Raw genomic sequence first — 21,394 nt, forward strand, 5'->3', positions numbered from 1 at the left:
TTTTCTATTTCTTCCTGCTCCAGTTTTGGTAGTTTGTGGCTTTCCAGGAATGCGTCCATTTCTTCTAGATTGCCTAATTTATTGGCGTAGAGCTGTTCATAATATGTTTTTAAAATTGTTTGTATTTCCTTGGTGTTGGTAGTGATCTCTCCTTTCTCATTCATGATTTTATTAATTTGAGTCTTCTCTCTCTTCTTTTTAATAAGGTTGGCTAATGGTTTATCTATCTTATTAATTCTTTCAAAGAACCAACTCCTGGTTCTATTGATCTGTTCCACAGTTCTTCTGGTCTCAATTTCGTTGAGTTCTGCTCGAATTTTAATTAACTCTCTTCTTCTGCTGGGCGTCGGGTCGATTTGCTGCTTCTTCTCTAGCTCCTTTATGTGTAAGATTAGCTTTTGTATTTGAGTTCTTTCCAGTTTTTGAATGGATGCTTGTATTGCGATGTATTTCCCAGAGGGGCAGTTCTTATCTTAGTATTATGTTGGTGGTTTTCATAGCAAAATGAAGGAAATTTGATAACTGAATCTGGGTGTATGTACTAACATGTGCTGTACTAACTTCTGAAAATTGTCTATCATATGTCATGTTCATGCTTTGTGTCAGCAACCATTATATACCAGCGCACCCCTTATTAGTTTGTTAAGATAACTTAAAAAGTTAGAGATATTTTTTATTAAGACAATTATAACATTGATAATTACAATAATGATAATGCCTATAACTACTACTTGTTAGCATTTTCTTTGTGCTGAGTATTGTGCTAGATTCTTTATACATTTTATCTAATTTTGAGAAAGGTATGAGCCTACTCATGTTTTGAAAGAATTGAGGTTCAAAGAGTTTATGTACCTTTACCACGGATTACACACAAAAAAAATAAAGTTGGCATTTGAACCTTAGCTTTTGAATATCAAAGCTCTTTTCCAAATTCAAGCAACCTTCCCAATGAGTAACCAGTAAAGGTTTTACTGGAATGATTTTTAAAATGTCTTATTATGGAGGTGAAATGGAGCGAAGGGCTGATGTCCTAACATTGCTGGCTTTGCCTTCCCCTGAGCATTACTAGCAGTGGCGTACTCAATTTATGAGAACAATGAGCAGAATTTCTCTGATGAGGCATAGAAGAATAAAGTGTGATTCTCACATTGGTTCCAGTTAATGAGGAACCTAATGAAGAACGAATGGAACCAAGTGTTTCTTCAACTTCAGACATCAGCGTGAAATCAAGCGATAAAGTTTGTCATCCTCAAATAAGTGAACAACTCATGTTTTGCCCAAAACATAGGTGTTGTAGTATACCAATCCTTCTCTTGTCAGCCAGTTTGCCTCCAGTTAATAAAGTATATTGGGACACTTTGCAGAACTGGTGCCAACAATTTAATTTGGGTACTGATGACCCAGAAAATAGAGGTTTTTCTGAGTCTCCAGAAACATGCTTACTCTGAAATAAACCAAGAGTGTGGTGACAATGTAAAGATGATTCCTGAAACATCACCAGAGGCTAAATTGCAGTCATGTTTGAGGAAATGCAAGATGGTGGCCAAGAAAGCAAGGATTTGGAAAAGTTGTAAGAGTGAGAGGGAGGGAGGACTTAATACAGTCAAAGTGGTAACACTTTGCCAAGAATTGCTGCAAGAGCCAATCAATCCAACTGAATTCACCTTCCATTCCTGCTTCTGTTGAGACCTTTCTGCTGCAAGCCTCTCGTGTCAGGTGGTGTGTGATCCATGGCAGACCTCTCCTGGCAGATACACAAGATTGGGTTCGCCTCCAGTTTCATGTAGGTCAGGCCTGGGTGCCTGACATTCCCAAAAGATGATCTTTCTCTTCCTATTACCTGCCTGCACTTCCCATCCCGAGGCCTAGAAGATAATATGTTTGTTATACCTCGAATGTGCTAAGATAAATAAGAAGATGATGAAAAGATTAATTGTATTGGGGAAGGAAAAGTGACCTCGTTTGAACACACCAACATCATTCCATTTGAATGGGCCATATCTTACTACAGAATACATGGTGGAGAACCCCGAGCTGCCACTGACTTGCATCCCAGTGATTGCTGCCCTCTATCTTAGCCAGCCTCAGCATCGCTTGATACCTTGAATACGGATGTGAATGTCTGGATTCTGTACTTGAGGCTTGCCATGAAGTGACTGCTCCTCCTTCTTCAAGTATTTAGTTCTATAGAATATAATTTAGTTCTGTTTTAAGTAATGGATTTTTTTAAAGTTTTAGGTTTTCAGAAAAATTGAGCAGAAAGTACAGAGTTCTGAAATACTGCTCTACCCCCTTCCCCTACTATCAGCAGCCTGCACCAGAGTGGTACAATTGTTGGACCTACATTGACTTACCATTATCATTCAAAGCTCATAGTTTACAGAAGGGTTCACTTTGGTATGGTATAGTCTATGGACTTTGACAAGTATATAATGACCACTTATATCCACTATTCAGTGTCCTCAAAATAGCTTCCCTACTCTAAAATTTTCATATTCCATCTATTCAACACTCTCTTCCCTCCAACTCCTGACCACTCCATAGCTTTGCCTTTTCTAGATTGCCATACATTTGGACTCATGATAGCCTTGACTAATTTCACAACAGTATGCATTTTAGATTCCTCCTTTTCATGGCTTAATATTCCCACTTCTTAGTGATGAATGGTCCATTGCCTGCATGTACCTTAGTTTGTGTATTCATTCACGTATTAAGTCATCCAGGCTGCTTCCACCTTTTGGCAATTATGATAAAGCTGCTACAAACATTTATGTACAGGTTATTGTGCAGGCATACGTTTCAACTAACATAAATACCCAGGAGCATGATTGTTGGAACGTAGGGTAAAAGTATGTTTAGTTTTATAAGAAACTGCCAAACTGTTTCCCAAAGTGACTGTACCATTTTCCATTCCCACCAGCAATGATTGAGAGTTCTTGTTGTTCCACATCCTTACCAGATTTGATGGTATCAGTGTTTTGGATTTTGGCCATCCCAATGGGTGTGTAGAAGTATTTCATTATCTTAATTTGCAAGTCCCTAATGACCTGAAATGTGCAGAATCATTTCATATGCTTATATATAATCTGTATATCTTTGGTGAGGTATATAGATTTTTTGCCCATTTTTCCACCTGTCATTTTCTTATTCTTTGGGTTTTAAGGATTCTTTAAAAATCCTTTTGTATTTTGAATGATATTCTTTTATTGAATAAGTCAAATATGTTTCCTAGTCTGACTTGTCTTCTCTTTCTCTTCTCTTTCTCTAATTTGTATATTCAGATTATTGATATTGATATAAATGGCTTAAGATTTGTAAAAAACTAAAAAAATAAAATAAAACTTCATATTATGTGGTAATTCATTATATCCTGTGACTTTAACTGAATGCATTTATCAGTTCTAACAGTTTTTTGGTTGACTCTTCGGGTTTTCTATATATAAAGTATCATGTCATCTACAAATAGTGAAAGTTTTACTTCTTCCTTGCCCATTTGGATAACTTTATTTCTTTTTATTGTCTGATTACTGCGGCTGGGACTTCTAGTACTATGTTAAATAACAGTGGTGAGAGTGGACATCCCTGTCTTGTTCCTGACTGTAGAGGAAAAGCTCTTAGTTTTTCTTGGGAATTAACTGTGGTGCTCGCTTCGGCAGCACATATACTAAAATTAGAATTAGCTGTGGGTTTTTCATATGTGGCCTTTATTATGTTGAGATATGTTTCCTCTAAACCTACTTTGTTGAGAGTTTTCCTTATGAATGGTTGTTGTACTTTGTCAAATGCTTTTTTTGCATCTATTGAAATGATCATATGATTCTTATCCTTTCTTTTATTAATGTGATATATCACATTGATTGATTAACAAATAGTAAACCACTGTTGCAACCCAAGAATGAATCCTACTTGATTGTGGTGAATGATTTTTTTAATGTATTGTCGGGTTTGGTTTGCTAGTATCTTATTGAGAATTTCTGTTTCTGTTTTCTTCAGGGATATTGGCCTGTAGTTCTCTTTTGTTGTGGTGTCTTTACCTGGTTTTGGTATCAGGATAATGCTATACACTAATAATAAAGCAGCAGAAAGAGAAATTAAGGAATCCCATTTACAATTGTACCAAAAATAATAAGATACCTAGGATTAAACAAATCCAAAGAAGTGAAAGACCTATACTCTGAACACTGTAAAACACTGATGAGAGAAATTGAAGATGTCACACACACACACACAAAATGGACATTTCATGCTCATGGGCTGACAACAAATATTTTGAAAACATGCATACTACTGAAAGCATCTACACATTTAATGCAATCCCTATCAAAATACTACCAGCATTTTTCCCAGAGCTAGAACAGATAATCCTAAAATTTATATGGAACCACAAAAGACCCTGAATAGCCCATGCAACCTTTTTTTTTCTTTTTTTCTTTTTTTTTTCCCCCATGCAACCTTGAAAAAGAAAAAGCAAAACCGGAGGCATCACAATTCCAGACTTCAAGTTATATTACAAAGCTGTTAGTAATTGAAGCAATATGGTACTAGCATAAAAATAGATATATAGATTCAATAGAACAGAATAGAAAACCCAGAAATGAACCTACAGCTGTTTGGTTAATCAATCTTCTAGGTACCTGGGTGGCTCAGTTTGTTAAGCCTCTGCCTTCAGCTCAGATGATGATCTCATGGTCCTGGGATCAAGTTCTACATCGGGCTCCTTGCTCAGCGAGGAACCTGCTTCTCCCTCTCCTTCTGCCTGCCACTCTCCCTGCTTGTGCTCTCTCTCTCTCTCTCTGTCAAATAAATAAAATCTTTAAAAAAATTAATCTTCAACAAAGAAGGGAAAAAGTATCCAGTGGGTAAAAGACCACTTCTTTAACAAATGATATTGGGAAAACTGGACAGCAACATGCAGAAGAATGAAACTGGACTACTAAATAAAATGAATTAAGTACCTAAATATGGGATCTGAAATCATAGAACCCAGGCCATAACTTCTTTGACATTGGCTTTAGCAAATTCTTTCTAGATATATCTCCTGAGGCAAGGGAAACAAAAGCAAAAATAATTTATTGGGGCTTCATCCAAATAAAAACCTTCTGCACAGCAAAGGGAACAATCAATCAGCAAAACTTAAAGGCAACCTATGCTATGGAATAGGAGAAGATATCTGTGAATGACATATCTGATAAAAGGTTAATATATAAAGAACTTATTAAACCAAATGCCCTCAAGTGAATAATCCAATTAAAAATGAACAGAAGAATGAATAGATCAATGAAGATGTTTTTCCAAAGAAGACATGCATATCATCAACAGACACATGAAAAGATGCTCAACATCACTCATTATTAGGGAAATGGAAATCAAAACTGTAGTGAAATATCACCTCACACCTGTCAGAATGGCTAACATCAACAACACAAGAAACAACAGGTGTTGGTGAAGATGTGCAGAAATGGGAACCCTCCTGCAATGATGTTGTAAATGCTAACAACTGCAACCACTGTGAAAAACAGTAGGAAGTTTCCTCAGAAAGTTAAAAATAGAACTTCCCAATGATCCAGCAATTGTTGTACTCATTATTTACCCAAAGAATACAAAAATACTAATTCCAAAGGATACATGCACCTCAATGTTTATAGCAGCATTATCTATAATAGCCAAATTATAGAATCAGCCCAAGTGTCCATTGACTGAGTGGGTAAGGAAGAGATGGTCTATATCTATATCTGTCTATCTATCTATCTTTCTATCTATATAATGGAATATTACTCAGCCAAAAACTAGAATGAAATATTGCCATTTGCAATGATATGGATGGAGCTAGAGAGTATTATTCTAAGTGTAGTAAGTTAGAGAAAGACAAATACCATATTTCTCTAATATGTGGAATTTAAGCAAAGCAGAAAAGTGGGGGCAACCCAAAAAGCAGCCTCTTGACTATAGAGAACAAAGTGACAGTTCCCAGAAATCAGTTGGGTGGAAGGATGGATTAAGTGTGTGATAGGGATTAAAGAGTGTACTTGTTTTGATGAGCACCTGGTATTGTATGGCAGTGTTGAAACACTGTGTTGAATACCTGAAACTAATATGCTGTATGTTAACTGGAAGTTAAAAGCTTTAAAAAATAATAATTCATTATAATAAGTATAGAATTTTAATTTTTTGTGTCACCATTTCTATATCTATGGCACTAAGAAATGATGCATGTTTAGAAGCATTTTCTTTGCTTCAATTATTTGACTTTCTTTTCAGAGAATTAGTGTGGGCAAACATATAATAATTTTCCTTATTATTTATTTTATTGAATTACATTCATGACAGTAGTGTGGGGATGTCCAGGAGTATGAAACAATTCTCTTTAAAAAACTGCTTTTGGCAAAGTGTAATTTGACCTGTGCAGTTAAGGATTACTTGTTTCTAAAAAAAAAAAAAAAAAAAAAAAAAAAAAGGATTACTTGTTTCTCTAACACTGTGTTTTAGTCAAAACTATACAGATGTAATGAGTGTTGCCTATGTTAGCTTGGAATTTTTACTGGAAGTCATGGCAAAATGGAAAAATACATACTTTTATGTCATTCTCTATGTTAACAGTTTATACAAAGCTACAGTTATGCAGAGCATATGCAGCTTACAGAGCTTAGGACAGCTGGAGAATATAACTCACTATGTATGTCTCTACTTTTATAGGATATCCTGTTAATTTAAAATAGCTTATTTATTGTTAGGTTCATGCTTAATATTGATCATACTCTGACAGCATAGTTTTAAGCTAGAAAACTCAAGGTATTTTTGACATTCATTCAATAGTTTTTGCTTTCAGTTTTTGAATTTTGGTGGTTATTTTTTAATTGGCATCGATTTAATTGTACTGAAGAGTACAATTAAGTGTTTTCTTTCAACTATAAAAACATCTTCCCCATCTCCCTCACTGTGTGCTGGTTTAAAAGATGGCTGTTTTAGACACTTCAGACTTACTTTGGCATGTTGGTGTATTTGGTTTGCAAAACTCTGAAGTTATTTATGCTTTATGATGTTATGGAAAGAGTATAGACTCTGGAATCAAATAGGTATGTATTCAGATCCTACCTCTGCCATTTGTTAGCTGTGGAATTCTTGGGCAAATTGCTCAACCTCTCTGTCTCAGTTTTCTTATCTATAAAATGAGATTAAAAGTTGGATTTACCTCACGGTGCTGTTATTGGGATGAATAAAGTAGTACATGGGATTCACAGCACAGAGCAAGTTACATATGTGTCATTTGTTACCAACACAGTGTCTAAGAGGTAGATATTCAATGAACAGTAGTTATTTTCTACAATTATTTATGAAGGTTTCCCCTCACATCTGTGAGAGATCAGAACAGTCCATGTTCCTGAGACCGTAAGTCGGGCATAGATAAACTGCCTTGTGCAAGCAGAATATATACTGAATTTTAATAATGCTACAAGCAAATGGTTTATCAGGAACAAGGGAACTTAATTTTTTTTTTTTTTTATGGAAATCCGAGATCTTGTTCTGGAGATTATTTTTAAGTCAGCCCAACAAGGTGAGCAAGGAATCTTAAGAAATCTCTGATTTTGATAGACTCTTCAAATGTTTAATTACTAAATGTTATTGTCACTTGGACAACTCTATGTATGTTGTATAGGTAGAGTTTTAAGCATGTGGAATATTATTTACAGGAAAGTGGAATATGTAGAATATGATACAATTTTGCTTTCCTCTAGATTTTTATTTCAAAATCCAGTCTAACATCAATTAGATTTCTTCAGTTTGAGTGGTATTGGAAATGACTGGTTAAAAATAATGCATTTGTGGGGCTCCTGGGTGATGCAGTCCGTTAAAGTGTCTGACTCTTGATTTTGCTTCAGGTCATGATCTCAGGGTCATGAGATCAAGCCTTGTCTTGGGCTCAGCACTGAGTCTGCTTGACTTTCTTTCTCCCTCTCCCTCAGGCCCTCCTACTTGTGCTCTCTCGCTCTCTCTCTCTCTCTAAAATAAATAAATAAAACCTAAAAATATATATAATGCATTTGTTTATGGAAGAGGCAACTTCTTTCTGAGGGAAAGAGATGTGTTCTGTAGATAAATTTATTACTATAGTGTCAACACATTTTATTTAGAATATAAAGGCAAGGCTTATGTTAAAAATTTTTTAATTGTTTAACATGCTTAATTATCAAAACAAATTGTTTAAACTGGTTAAATGTTTAAAACTTTAAAATTGTTTTCAAGTAAAAACAAAAAAAGTCTGCTTAGTTCCCAGCCTCTTTTGTCTTTTGTTTTCTTTGCCTATAAGAAAAGATATTAATAATTTTAGTGTTCTCATAACTTATAAGCTATATTTTTATTATAACTTTGTACTTTTTAAACAATATTGACAAAGCTAATGTTTCATGTGATTTTATTTTTTATGGATTATAGCTTATTTTAGTATTCATATGCTTGGAATTTTTTAAAATATAAAATTGGTTCTCCCTTAAATTTATTTTATTTTATTTTAAAGAAATATGTATAGAGGAGCCAGAACTGTAGTTATTGTTCTTGTAGTGTTATCATTCTCATAGTATTTATTTGACAAAAGTATGATTCATATGCTTTCTGAACTTGCTATAAAAAGGGAGAAAATAAAAATCTTTTTCTATTTCTTTCTATCCCCAATTCATTTTATTTCAGATGGTTATACCCCCTTTTCATCACCCCCCCAGCTTCTTCCTAAGTATATGTAGGTTTCCCTAATGATGATGATTCATTTTAAAAGAAGTTTACGTTAGGCTTGGCAGAGTCAGGTAGAGAAAGTTAAAGCAAAATAGGACCTAGAACACTTGGATCTATTCTTGACATTTTTAATGAGTAAGGAGTTAGTTATTGGTGTGAATGCAAACAAATGGTGCCATAAAATCTACAGTTTCTATTACTAGGGGAGCTGATACTTAAGACTGAGAAATATGGTGATTTGTATATGTTTCAATAATAGATGCTGATTGCAGCGGTCATTTTACAAAGAAACCTTTTTAAAAAACCTTAACCGTAAATTTTGGTCATAGACTATTATCTCTAGTTAGCAACAATTTTATTGGCTTCAGCATTTGAGATTCCCGGGTACATTCTTGATCTCTTTGATTCTTTTTGATAGTTTTGGGGGATTCTCAGGTTTTTTTTTTTTCTGATATGGCTTTTATTCTCTTATCTCTCTATGGAACTGTCTTATATAGCACTATATGTTTCTTAGGTTTTCCACTGGATTCCATATGTCTGTACATTGGTTTCATTCTTTTTTTTTTTTCTCTTTTTGTGCATCAGTTTGGATATTTTCTACTAGCCTGCTTACCAGTTCAAGAATTCTCTGTTCTCCTGTGTCTATTCTGTTAAACTTATCTTTTTTATTTTTTTATTTTATTTTTTTAAAAGATTTTATTTATTTACTCATGAGAGACACAGAGAAGGAGAGAGAGAGGCAGAGACACAGGCAGAGGGAGAAGCAGACTCCATGCACGGAGCCTGATGTGGGACTCGATCCCGGGTCTCCAGGATCAGGCCCTGGGCTGAAGGCAGCATTAAACCTCTGAGCCATCAGGGCTGCCTAAACTTATCTTTTTAAATATTTAATTTCAGCATTTATAGTTTTGGGTTCTAACTAACGTAATTGTTTTAATTTTCCTCTCAAATATTATCACATGTGAAAGTCTGTATTGAATTCAGTACTAGCCCTGGCTAAACCTAACTTTGATAGCTATGAGATTGCTCTTATTTTTCTAGAAAAGATTCTAAATGTTCTATGTACTGCGATCATCCATGGTTATAGTTAGAGCCACTTCTTCATTACTGATAGGGTAAATGATCGTCTTAATCTAGTTTTATTTAGTTTCATATATTCTATCCAAATTCTTGATTTAAGGACACCTGGTGACTCAGTGGTTTAGTGCTTGCCTTCAGTCCAGGGCATGATCCTGGAGTCTCGGGATCGAGTCCCACGTCGGGCTACCTGCATGGAGCCTGCTTCTCCCTCTGCCTGTGTCTCTGCCTCTCTCTCTCTGTGTGTGTCTCTCATGAATAAATAAAATCTTAAAAAAACAAACAAATTCTTGATTTAAATTAATAGCAAATGTAATCTGTAGTTATTGAGTCAGTCTTTCAGGAACTATCCTGTGTTTTTTTATTTTGGAAAAGAAAGTAAGTATGATGGTTTTTTTCTGCCTTCTAGATTCTAAAGTCCTTGGGGGAATAGGAGACTTCCTTCTCAAGTTTTTCATTCCATTTCCTAAAACTGTTCCTGACTTGCTAGGCAATGAATATTTGTTGAATGAATGAGGTGAATTGAATTGAACGAATTGCTGAAATTTCTAATGAAATTATTCAACTCATTTTTCCTCTGATCCTCCCCACATACCATACCACAGTGACTTTTGTCTAATCAGAAACAAAATCTAGTAGTTGTTTCTTTGTTTGTTTTTTACTTCTCAAATGGCTCAACTAATAAATTCACATTTATAGCAATACATCTAGCAGTCTTACTAATTCATTGGAGGAAGAAGGGAGAGTGTACAAGACATAGGTAAGGATGGGTTCTCACATTATTTGAGCATAGCTCCTAGTAGGGGAAGGCAAAGAAAGCAATAGCACACATAAAATTAGAGCTGATAAAAAAAAATTAGAGCTTATATGGGCTCAGAATTTTTTCCTTTGATGTAAGTAGGCTGTTCACTAGGAGCTATTCATTATGTTACACAAACTCCTCTAGGTAGGGCACAAAAGTTAGAAGAATTTTTCCATTATTAAATAGCAGTTAGGTTAACATTTTTTAGTCTGTATGTTAACTCCATCCATTGCTAGGGAGTGAAACCTTCCTATGGATAAATCAAGATGACTTTCTTATTCCTTTTTTGACTCAGCAGCATTTAACACAGTTAACTTCCTCTTTCCCGAGACACTATCCTTTTACCGTTCCCAGTTTTCCTTCTTCCCTCTCTGGCACCCTGCTCTCCCCTAAACTGTATTCCCTCAAAATTTATGTTGAAGCCCTAACTCCCACCTGATGGTATTTGGAAATGAGGACCTTGGGAAGTAGTTAGGTATAGGTGAGGTCATGAAAGTATGGTCCTCATGATGAATTAATGCCCTTATTAGAAGAAAACACCAGAGACCTTGCTCTCTCTTTCTCTCCCCCATGTGAGGACATATCAAGAAGGCCACCATCTGCAAGCCAGGAAGAGTGCTTTCACCAGACTCCAGCTATCCGGAGCTACAAGAAAATAAATTTCTTTTGTTTAAGCACCTTTGTGTATAGTATTTTGTTATGGAGACCTGAGCTGACTAATACATACATCTTTGTAAATTCCTCTACCTTTCTTTTTTCTTTTAAAATTTTAAAAATTGTAATTCCAGTTTAGTTTATATACAGTGTTATGTGTGTTTCAGGTATATAATACGGGATTCTGCCACTTTGTTCGTTATTTATTTATCTTTCTTCACTCATAGTACACTTTTTTCTACTTACATCATTCTAGATACCATCTTTATGGCAAAGACCCATATTTTTGCCTCCCACCTCTTTCTTGTATGTCTAAACCTTGAGTTGTTTTATTGACACTTCAAATCTAACATTTTCCAGTGACTAAGTGGAGGCATTGGTTTAGCAGAGGAATTGATTGTATCCTCTTAATATTATTCATATGTATCTACTTACTTTATCCCTGTTGCCATGATATTTGTTTACTCTATATATTGGATTACAGAGAATTTGTTCTAACTGAATGGCTTCAATATAGATTAAAATTTTTTTTTGTATTTTTCTAAGTATACTTTTTAGAGTAGTTTTAGGTTCATAGGAAAATTTAGTAGGAAGTACAGAGAGTTCCCATATACCCCTTTCCCCCTACACATATCATCTGTCTACTGTCATCATCCCACATCAGAGAGGTACATTTGTTACAGTTGATAAATTTATATTGACACATCATCACCCAAAGTCCATAGTTTACATTAGGGTTCATTCTTGGTGTAGAACATCCTATGGGTTTTGACTAACATATAATGACATGTTATCCGTCTTTGTAGCATACAGAGTAGTTTCACTGTCCTAAAAATCCTTCATACTCTGCCTGTTTGTCCCTCTCCTACCTCTAACCCCTAACAACCACTAATCCTTTTATTGTCTCCATAGTTTTACCTTTTCCAGAATGTTACATAGTTAGAATTATGCAATATGTAGCCCTTTCAGATTGGCTTCTTTCACTTGGTAATATGCATATAGGGTCCTGCATTCTTTTCATGGCCCTTAGCTTTTTTTTTTTTTATTACTATTACATTGTATGGATGTACCAGTTTATTTCTTCATTCACCTACTGAAGCCCATCTTGGTTGTTTTCAGGTTTTAGCAATTTTAATAAAGCAACTATAAACATCCATGTACAGGTTTTGGTGTAAATGTAAGTTTTTGACTCATTTGGTAAATAGCAAGACTCATGATTGCTAGATGATATGGTACAAATATGTTAAGTTTTTTAAGAAACTTCGAAACTGTCTTCCAAAGGAGCTATACCATTTTGTAATCCCACCAGCAGTGAATGAGAGCTCTTGGTTTTCGATATCTTTATCGGCATTTGGTGGTGTCCGTATTTTGGATTGTGTCTATTTTAATAGGTGTATAGTGGCATCTCATTTTCGTTTTAATTTGCAGTTCCCTAATGACATGATGTTAAGCATCTTTTCATGTTTATTGCCATCTGTGTAACTGGTGAAATGTCTGTTCAGGTCTTTTGTCTACTTTTTAATTTGGCTTCTCAATCTTTTTTTTAAAGAGTTCTTTTTATATTTTGGATATCAGTCCTTTATGAGACATGTCTTCTGCAAATATTTTACCCCAGATTCTGGCTTGTTTTCTCATTCTTTTGATAGTGTCTTTTGCAGAGCAGATGTTTTTAATTTTAGTGAAATGAAACTATTATTTCTGTCATGAATCATGCCTTGGTGTTGTGTCTAAAAAGTCATCAACATAGCCAAGATCATTTAGATTTTCATCTCTGTTATTTTCCAGGACTTTTATAGTTTTGCATTTTGTATTTAGGTCTGTATTCCAGTTTAAGCTACATTTTGTGAGGAGTATTAGGTCTGCGTTTAGATTCTTTTTTGCACAGGTTTGTCCAATTCTAGCAGTATTTGTTGACAAGAGTTTCTTGTTAATGCTTTTTTATTTTCTATAAAGACAGTCATTTCACCTGCAAACAAATACAGTTTTATTTATTCCTTCCCAATCTATATACCATTTCTTGCCGTTTCTTGTCTAGCTATTGCACTAGCTCAGACTTGTAGTACATATTTGAAAAATAATGATAAGAGGGAATATCTTAGCCTCATTCCTGATATTAATGGGAAAGTTTTTTTTCCTCAGCGTTAAGTATGGTGTTATACGGTTTTTTTGTAGGTTTTTTTTTTTCCATCAAGTTGAGGAAGTTCTCTTTTATTAGTTAGCGGAGTCTGTATCATGACTGGGTGTTGAATATTTTTATTTTTTTTGTTGAAGTATACTTGACATACAATGTTATATTAGCTTCAGGTGTACAGCACAGTGATTCCACAAGTTTTATACATTATGCTGTACTCACCACAAGTGTAGCTACTATCTGTCATCATACAATGTTATTATAATACCATTGACTATATTCCCTGTTGTACCTTTCATTCCTATTACTTATTCATCCCATAACTAGAAGCTCACTCTCTTCACCCACTCTCCTTCATGCATTTCTCCTTCTGCATGACCTCCTCCTCTTTGGCAACCATCAATTTTTTCTTTGTATTTTGGGGTCTGCTTCTGCTTTTTATTTGTTTTATTTTTAGATTCCACATATAAATCATACGGTATTTGTCTTTCTTTTACTTGTTTAATATACCTTCTGGGGAGTCCATCCATGTTGTCACAAATGGCAGGATCTTTCTTTTTTCATGACTGCATAACATTCTGGGGTGTGTGTGTGTGTGTGTGTGTGTGTCACTTATGTTGCTTCCATATCTTGGCTGTTGTAAATAATGCCATAATAGACATAGAAGTGCATATATATTTTCAAATTAGTCTTCTCATTTCCTTTGGATACCTAGTAGTGGAATTACTGGAACTAGATCAAATGGTATTTCTATTTTTAATTTTTTGAGGGACCTTTATACTGTTTTTCACAGTGGCTATACCAATTTACACTCCCATCCACAGTGCACACAATGTTTCCTTTTTATCAGTATCCTCACCAATACTTGTTCTTTCTTCTGTTTTTAATTTTAGCCATTCTGAAAAGTGGAAGGTGATATCTCACCGTGGTTTTGATTTGCATTTCCCTCATGATTAGTGATGTTGAGCATCTTTTCATATGTCTGTTGGCGATCTGTATGTCTTCTTTGGAAAAATGTCTATTTAGATCCTCCGCACATTTTTTAATTGGATTATTTGTGGTGTTTTTTGGTGTTGAGTGTTATGAATTCTTTGTATATTTTGGATATAACCACTTATCAGCAATATCATTTGCACATATCTTAATTTCACTCAGTATCACTTGCAAATATGAACTCCCATTCAATTACCTTTTCATGTGTTGGTAGTTTCCTTCACTGTGCAAAAGCTTTTTATTTTGATGTAATCCCAATAGTTTATTTTTACTTTTATTTCCCTTGCCTTAAGAGATATACCTAGAAAAATGTTGCTATGGCCAGCATCAAAGAAATTACCACCTGTGTTTTTTTTTTTTCTAAGAGTTATATGGTTTTAGGTCTTACATTAAGATCTTTAATCTGTTTTTAGTTTATTTTTGTGTATAGTGTAAGAAAGGGATCATTTCATTCTTTTGAATGTTGCTGTCCAGTTTTCCCAGCACCATTTATTGAACAGACTGTCTTTTTCCATTGTATATGCTTGCCTCCTCAGTCATAGATTACTTGACTATATAAACATGGTTTTGTTTTGTTTTTAATTCATGAAAGAGAGAGAGGCAGACACAAAGGTAGAGGGAGAAGCAGGCTCCCTGCAAGGAGCTCGAGACAGGACTTGATCCCAGTACCCCAGGATCATGACCCGAACCAAAGGCAAATACTCAGCCACTCAGCCACCCAGGTACCCCTAAACATGGGTTTATTTCTGGGCTTTTTATTCTATTCTATTGGTTTATGTGTCTGTCTTTGTGCCCATACCATGTTGTGTTGATTCCAACAGCTTTGTAGTATATCTTAAAATCTGGAATTGTGATATCTCTAGCTTCATTCTTCCTTCTTAAGGTTTCTTTGGCTATTTAGGGTTTGTGTGGTTCCACACAAATTTTAGGATTATTTGTTCTAACTCTGTGAAAAATGCTATTGGTACTTTGATAGCAATTGTATTAAATCTGTAGATTGCTTTGGGTAGTATGGACATTATAACAATATTTTTTTTTCCAATCCATGAGTAAAATACCTTTCTATTTGTGTTGTCTTTAATTTCTTTCATCAGTGTTTTATATTTTTCAAAGTACAAGTCTTTCATCTCCTTAATTAAGTTTATTTCTAGGTATTTTATTCTTTTTGATATAATTCTAAATGGAATTATTTCTCTTTCTACTACTTTGTTATTAGTGTATAGAAATCCAACCAATTTCTGTATATTTTGTATCCTGCAATTTTACTGAATTCATTTATTCTAATTGTTTTTTGATGAAATCTTTAGGGTTTTCTATATATAGTAACATGTCATATGCAGATAATGACAGTTGAACTTCTTCCTTATCAATATGGATGCCTTTTATTTCTTTTTCTTATGGATTGCTGTGGCTATGACCTTCAGTACTATATTGAATAAAAGTGGCAAGGGTGGACATCCTTGTCTTGTTCCTAATCTTAGAGGAAAACCTCTTAGTTTTTCACTATTGAGTATGATGTTAGCTGTGGGCTTTTCATATATGGTTTTTATTATTTTGAGGTATATTCCTTATAAACCCACTTGGTATAGAGTTTTTATTATGCACAGACTCGGTGTTGGATTTTGTTAAATGCTTTTTCTACATCTGTTGATATGATTATATGATTTATTTTTCTTTTAGCCTGGTGATATGATAGATTACATTTATTGATATTTTGAATGTTGAACCAGTGATCCGTATGTGGGATAAGTTCCACTTCATTACAGTGAACAAATTTTTTATGCATCATTGAATTATATACATTATTATACTTTGTTGAATTCAGTTTGTTAATATTTTGTATACCTGTCTTCAATTTTCTTGTAATGCCTTTGTCTGGTTTTGGTATTAGGATAATGGTGCTCTCATAGAATGACTTAGCAAGTATTCTCTTTAATTCTATCTTCTAGTAGAAATTGTAGAGAATTGATAATTTTTTTTCCGTAAATGATTATTAGAATTTACTATAAACCCATCTGAGTCTGATGCTTTCTGTTGCTTTCTGTTTAGATTATTAATTCTTGAGTTAATTTCTTTAATTGATATAGGCCTATTCAGATTATCTGTTTTTTCTTGTGTCAGTTTTGGCAGAGTGTCATTTCATCTAGATTATCAAGTATGTGACCATAAAAGTTTTCTTGTATTATATTTCATAATTTAGTTGACTCTTGAACAATATAAGGGTTAGGGGTCTGACCCTCTGTGCAGTTAAAAATCTACATATAACATTGACTCCCCCATAACTTAACTACTAATAGCCTACTATTGACCAAAAGCCTTACTGGTAACAGAAACAGTTGTCCAACTACATACTTTGTATGTGTATTATATACTGTATTCTTACAATAATGTAGAGAAAAGATAATATTAAGAAAATTATAAGAAAGAGAACATACGTTTAAAAGTACTGTAACATATTTATCAGAAAAGAAATCTGCACATAAATGGACCTGTGCAGTTCAAACCCATATTTTAATGGGCAACTGTAAATCCATTATTAAACTTTTAAGGTCCATGGGACCTGTAGTGATTTCCCTTTTTTTCTTTTCTGATATTAGTAATCTGTGTCTTCTCTTGTTTTTCTTAGTTATCCTTGCTATAAGCTTATCATTTTATTGATCTTTTCCAAGAAAGACCTTTTGCTTTTGCTGGTTTTTCTCTATTGACTTCCTGTTATCAATTTTATTTCTGCCCTAATTTTCCTATGTTTTTCTTGTATTTACTTTGGATTTAATTTGCTCTACTTTTTTTAGTTTCCTGAGGTGTAGATGCTTAGAATTATTGATTTTAGATCTTTCTTTTTTTCTAATATATACATTCAATGCTATAAATTTCTCCCTAAGCACTACTTTTATTACATTCCACAGATTTTGATTATTGTATGTTCATTTTCATTTGGTTTAAACTAATGAAACTTTTTATTTCTGTTGAGATTTCTTCTTCAATCCATGTATTATTTGAAAGTGTGTTTTTTAACCTCCATGTATTTTGTAATTTTCCAAATATCTTTCTGCTACTGATTTCTAGTTTAACTTAACTGTAGTCTGATAGCAGACACTGTATGAATTCTGTTCTTTATGATTTGTTAAGGTAGATTTTATGGCCTCGATGTTGAGGCAAATATGTATTCTGCTGTTGTTGGATGAAGTGGTATTTGAATAGCAATTATATCTAGTTGGTTGATGGTGCTGTTAAGTTCAACTGTGTTCTTACTGATTTCCTGTTTGATAGATTTATCCTTTCTGATGGAGGAGTGTTCAAATTTCCAACTATATGAATGTATTCACCTCTTTCTCCTTTTCTATCAATTTTTGCCTCACATATTTTAACAACCTACTTTTAGGTGATGCATATTAAAGATTGTTAATGTCCTCTTGGAGTACTGACCTCTTTATCATTATGTAATGCCTCTCTTCATTCATGATAAATTCTCTTGACCTGAAATCTGCTTTGTCTGAAATTAATATAGCTACTCCAGCTTTATTTTGATTAGCGTTAGAATTGTACATCTTTTCCCATCCCTTCTACTCTCTTTGTATTTAAAGTGGATTTTTTTGTCAGCAACATATAGTTGGATCTTGTTCTTTGATCCCCTACGACAAATGTCTTAACTGGTGTGTTTTAGACCATTGATGTTTTAAAGTGATTATTGATGTAGTTGCATTAATACCATCATATTTGTTACTGTCTTCTATTCCTTGTTCTTTGTTACTATTTTTGTCTTTGAGTATTTTTTTTGCCTTTTCTGATTTTAATTGAGCATTTTTTATTACATTTTCTCTCCTTTCTTGGTATATGAAATATATATTTCCATTTTTTCTCCTCTTTTCAGTGGTTACCCTGGAATTTGCAATATACATTTACAACTAATCTGCATTCACTTTCAGATAACACTGTTCTGCTTCACAGGTAATACAACTATTTTATGATAACAAAAATTTGAATTTCTCCCTTTAGTCCCTTGTATCATTTCTGTCATTCATTTCACTTATACATATGCTATGGTCATTGAATACATTGTTATTTGTTATTACTATTATTTTTGGACAAACTATTATTTGTTAGATCAATTAAGAGTAAGAAAGTTGAAATTTTTATTTTACCTTCACTTATTCCTCTTTAGTGCTCTTTCTTTTTGTAGATTCAAGTTTCAACCTAAATCGTTTCCTTTTCCTGGAACAACTTTTTGAGATTTATTTATTTCAGAGAGAAACAGAGAGGGTACAAGTAGGGGAGGTACAATGGGAGAGAGAATCTCCAGCACACTTCCCACTGAGTGCGGATTCCCATGTGGGGCTCAGTCTCACTACCCTGAGATCATGACCTGAGCCAAAATCAGGAGTCTGACACTTAACCAACTGAGCTACCCAGATGCCCCTCCTGGAACAACTTTTTAAAACATTTTTTGCAAAGCAGTTCCATTAACAAATTCCCTCAGGTTTGTTTTTTTTTTTTGTTTGTTTGTTTGTTTGTTTGTTTGAGAAAGTCTTTATTTCTCCTTCATCTCTGAAAGATAATATCACAGAATACAGAAATTTAGGTAGGTGATTTTTCTTTCTCAGCACTTTAAATATTTCACTCTACTCTCCCTTATTGCATGGTTTCTGGGGAGCTATCTTAGGTGAACAGTTTTATTCCTTTGAATTTATTCCTTCTTTCAAGATTTGTGTGTTTGTTTGTTTTGTCTTTGTTTCTTGTAGTCTGAATATGATATGCCTGGATGTAGATTTTTGCCAGTTATCTATTTGATGTTCTCTGTGCTTCCCGGATCTGTAGTTTGGTGTCAGACATTAATTTGGGGAAATTCTCAATAATTATTGCTTCAACTGTTTCTTCTATTCATACTTGTATCTCCTTCTGGTATTTCAGTTGCACATATATTACATCTTTTATAGTTTCCATAATTCTTGGAAATTCTTTTTTTGTTGTTTTTTTTTTCCTTCAGTCTTTTTTTCTCTTTGCTTTTTCATTTTGGAAGTTTTTATTAATAATTAAGCTCAGGAAGTTTTTCCTCAGCCAAGTCTAGTCTAACAAGCCCATCAAAGGTATTCTTTATTTCTGTTACAGTGTCAGATGCTTATAGCATTATGTAGGAGTCCTTAGAGCTTTTGCTAACAATGTTTCTATCCGACAGTTAAACTCATGTGGAAAAGTTATATTGCGGAGGATTTTTCAAAGGTACATAATCAATTTTTTCAAAATGTTCAAAGTTTATTCTTAGAATCAGATTAGCAAATCCATGCACCTGCCAATTAGTTACTTGCAAGAATTAGTGCTAGCCAAAATAAATCTCAGGGGCTTCTTTGGTATTCCTTGGTCCCAAACTTTTTAGACATTGGGAAGGACAATTTAATTTAACAAATTGACTGTGATTTTTATAACAACCTCATGTGTGTTTGATTGATGAAAGTTAGAGGTTACTCTCCTATGTATACACTACATCATGTTTTTGAACTTGTAATGCATGTTGAGATCTATATTCTGTTATTTAGAAATCCTAATTATCTAATTAAATATGTTACATGATGATTATACTAAGGTACACTTGCTCTGTCACTGATGACAAAGATATGAAGTGTGTACCTTCTATCCTGTTTTCCTTTTCTTCCTCTCACCCCATGCATCTGATTGAGTTTATATGTTTAATACACTTACAATGCTATTATACTCTGTAATTGTCCACTCGGGTGTTTATTACATATTTCTCAATTCTGAACAGTTCTTAGTAAATCTCAGCTGGTGCTAATGAGAATTGTTACTTGTGGGGCCTTGATTATGTCATAGAAGGGTTTTGTTCATTAGTAAGACTTGTTGAATTTCCTTATTAATAATTAGTATTCAGTTTTGTTTTGGACTTTGGGGCAAAGAAAATGTGATTAAATTACAGTATGTCTAGTAGTAGCTTTGTATGGGTATATTAACAAAAGGAACATAATAACTTTCTTTGCCTGTTTCTCCAGATATGGGGATTGTGATCACTACCTGCCTGCTAATGTGCTTGAAAATATTTATTTTTAAAAATATCAAGATATATCAGAAATATCCCATTTGTTATGGGTAAAGAATGTAGCTTTTTTTGTTTAATATAGTCTGTAAACTTCTCCCCAATGTGAAGAATGGGTTTTTGTTTTAGTTTCTTTATTCCCAATTCCTGTCAATAAACTTGCCATATAAAATGTAAGTATTAATGAAATTATACGATTTTCTATGTATTTGATGAACTACTTTAAATAATCCTATGTATTTCATTATTGGAGAGAAAATGAGCATAGTTGTCGATGGAGGAAAAGAAATTATTTGAATAATGTTAGTTTCAGGTTATGATAATTCAACAAGTAATGAATTTTGAAGCAAGCATTGTATATTTTGAAACAAACATAATTTTCCTTGTTATAGAATATACAGTCTTTTAAAAGTAAGAAAGTACTTGGGGATAGATAAAGAATTTTAAAACTATATTTTTAAAATTTAGTTCTTCAGGTGCTGGAAATGTTGCTGACCGTGTTCTGGCTCAGCTCTTAACGGAAATGGATGGCATTGAACAGTTAAAGGATGTGACAATTTTAGCAGCTACTAACCGCCCAGATAGGATAGACAAGGTAAGAAAGACAGTAGTGTGAATATTGTAAAATCAAGAACTGGATCATTTGATTGTACTTTGTTGTTGTTGTTTTTTTTCCTATCAAATTACCTTGTAGTCAGTTTTTTATTTAGAAGTTACCAGAAATCTTAAACTAAAGGAAAAGAACAGAGTAAAGCTTCTACATTTTTATTGCTTATGATTTGATATTAATGAAACTATTTTGTAACTCCTTGAATTTCCCCTCCCTTACTGTCGCATCAAACTTTCAGGTAGAGAATTGAAGTTTTGAAATTCTTTATGTCATCTGACTTATTTTTGAGAAGTTTTTAACATTTTCATTCATATTAAGGTAAATTTCCGGCTATTTAATACAGGTTAGATTCAAGTTACT

General features: G+C 33.7%; 1 protein-coding gene across 2 annotated transcripts in view; it reads left to right on the top strand.

The window, feature by feature from the left end:
• AFG2A (AFG2 AAA ATPase homolog A) overlaps positions 1 to 21,394 on the top strand; it is a 326,044-nt gene that overhangs the window by 101,393 nt on the left and 203,257 nt on the right. For both annotated transcript variants that reach the window (XM_055317094.1, XM_055317095.1), the window contains exon 14: positions 20,893 to 21,019. In XM_055317094.1, coding sequence (XP_055173069.1) covers positions 20,893 to 21,019 — 127 coding nt within the window. The remainder of the gene's footprint in view (positions 1 to 20,892; positions 21,020 to 21,394) is intronic.

The sequence above is a fragment of the Nyctereutes procyonoides genome, unplaced genomic scaffold (assembly GCF_905146905.1).
Source record: "Nyctereutes procyonoides isolate TBG_1078 unplaced genomic scaffold, NYPRO_anot_genome, whole genome shotgun sequence".
In the NCBI taxonomy this organism is placed as follows: Eukaryota; Metazoa; Chordata; class Mammalia; order Carnivora; family Canidae; genus Nyctereutes; species Nyctereutes procyonoides.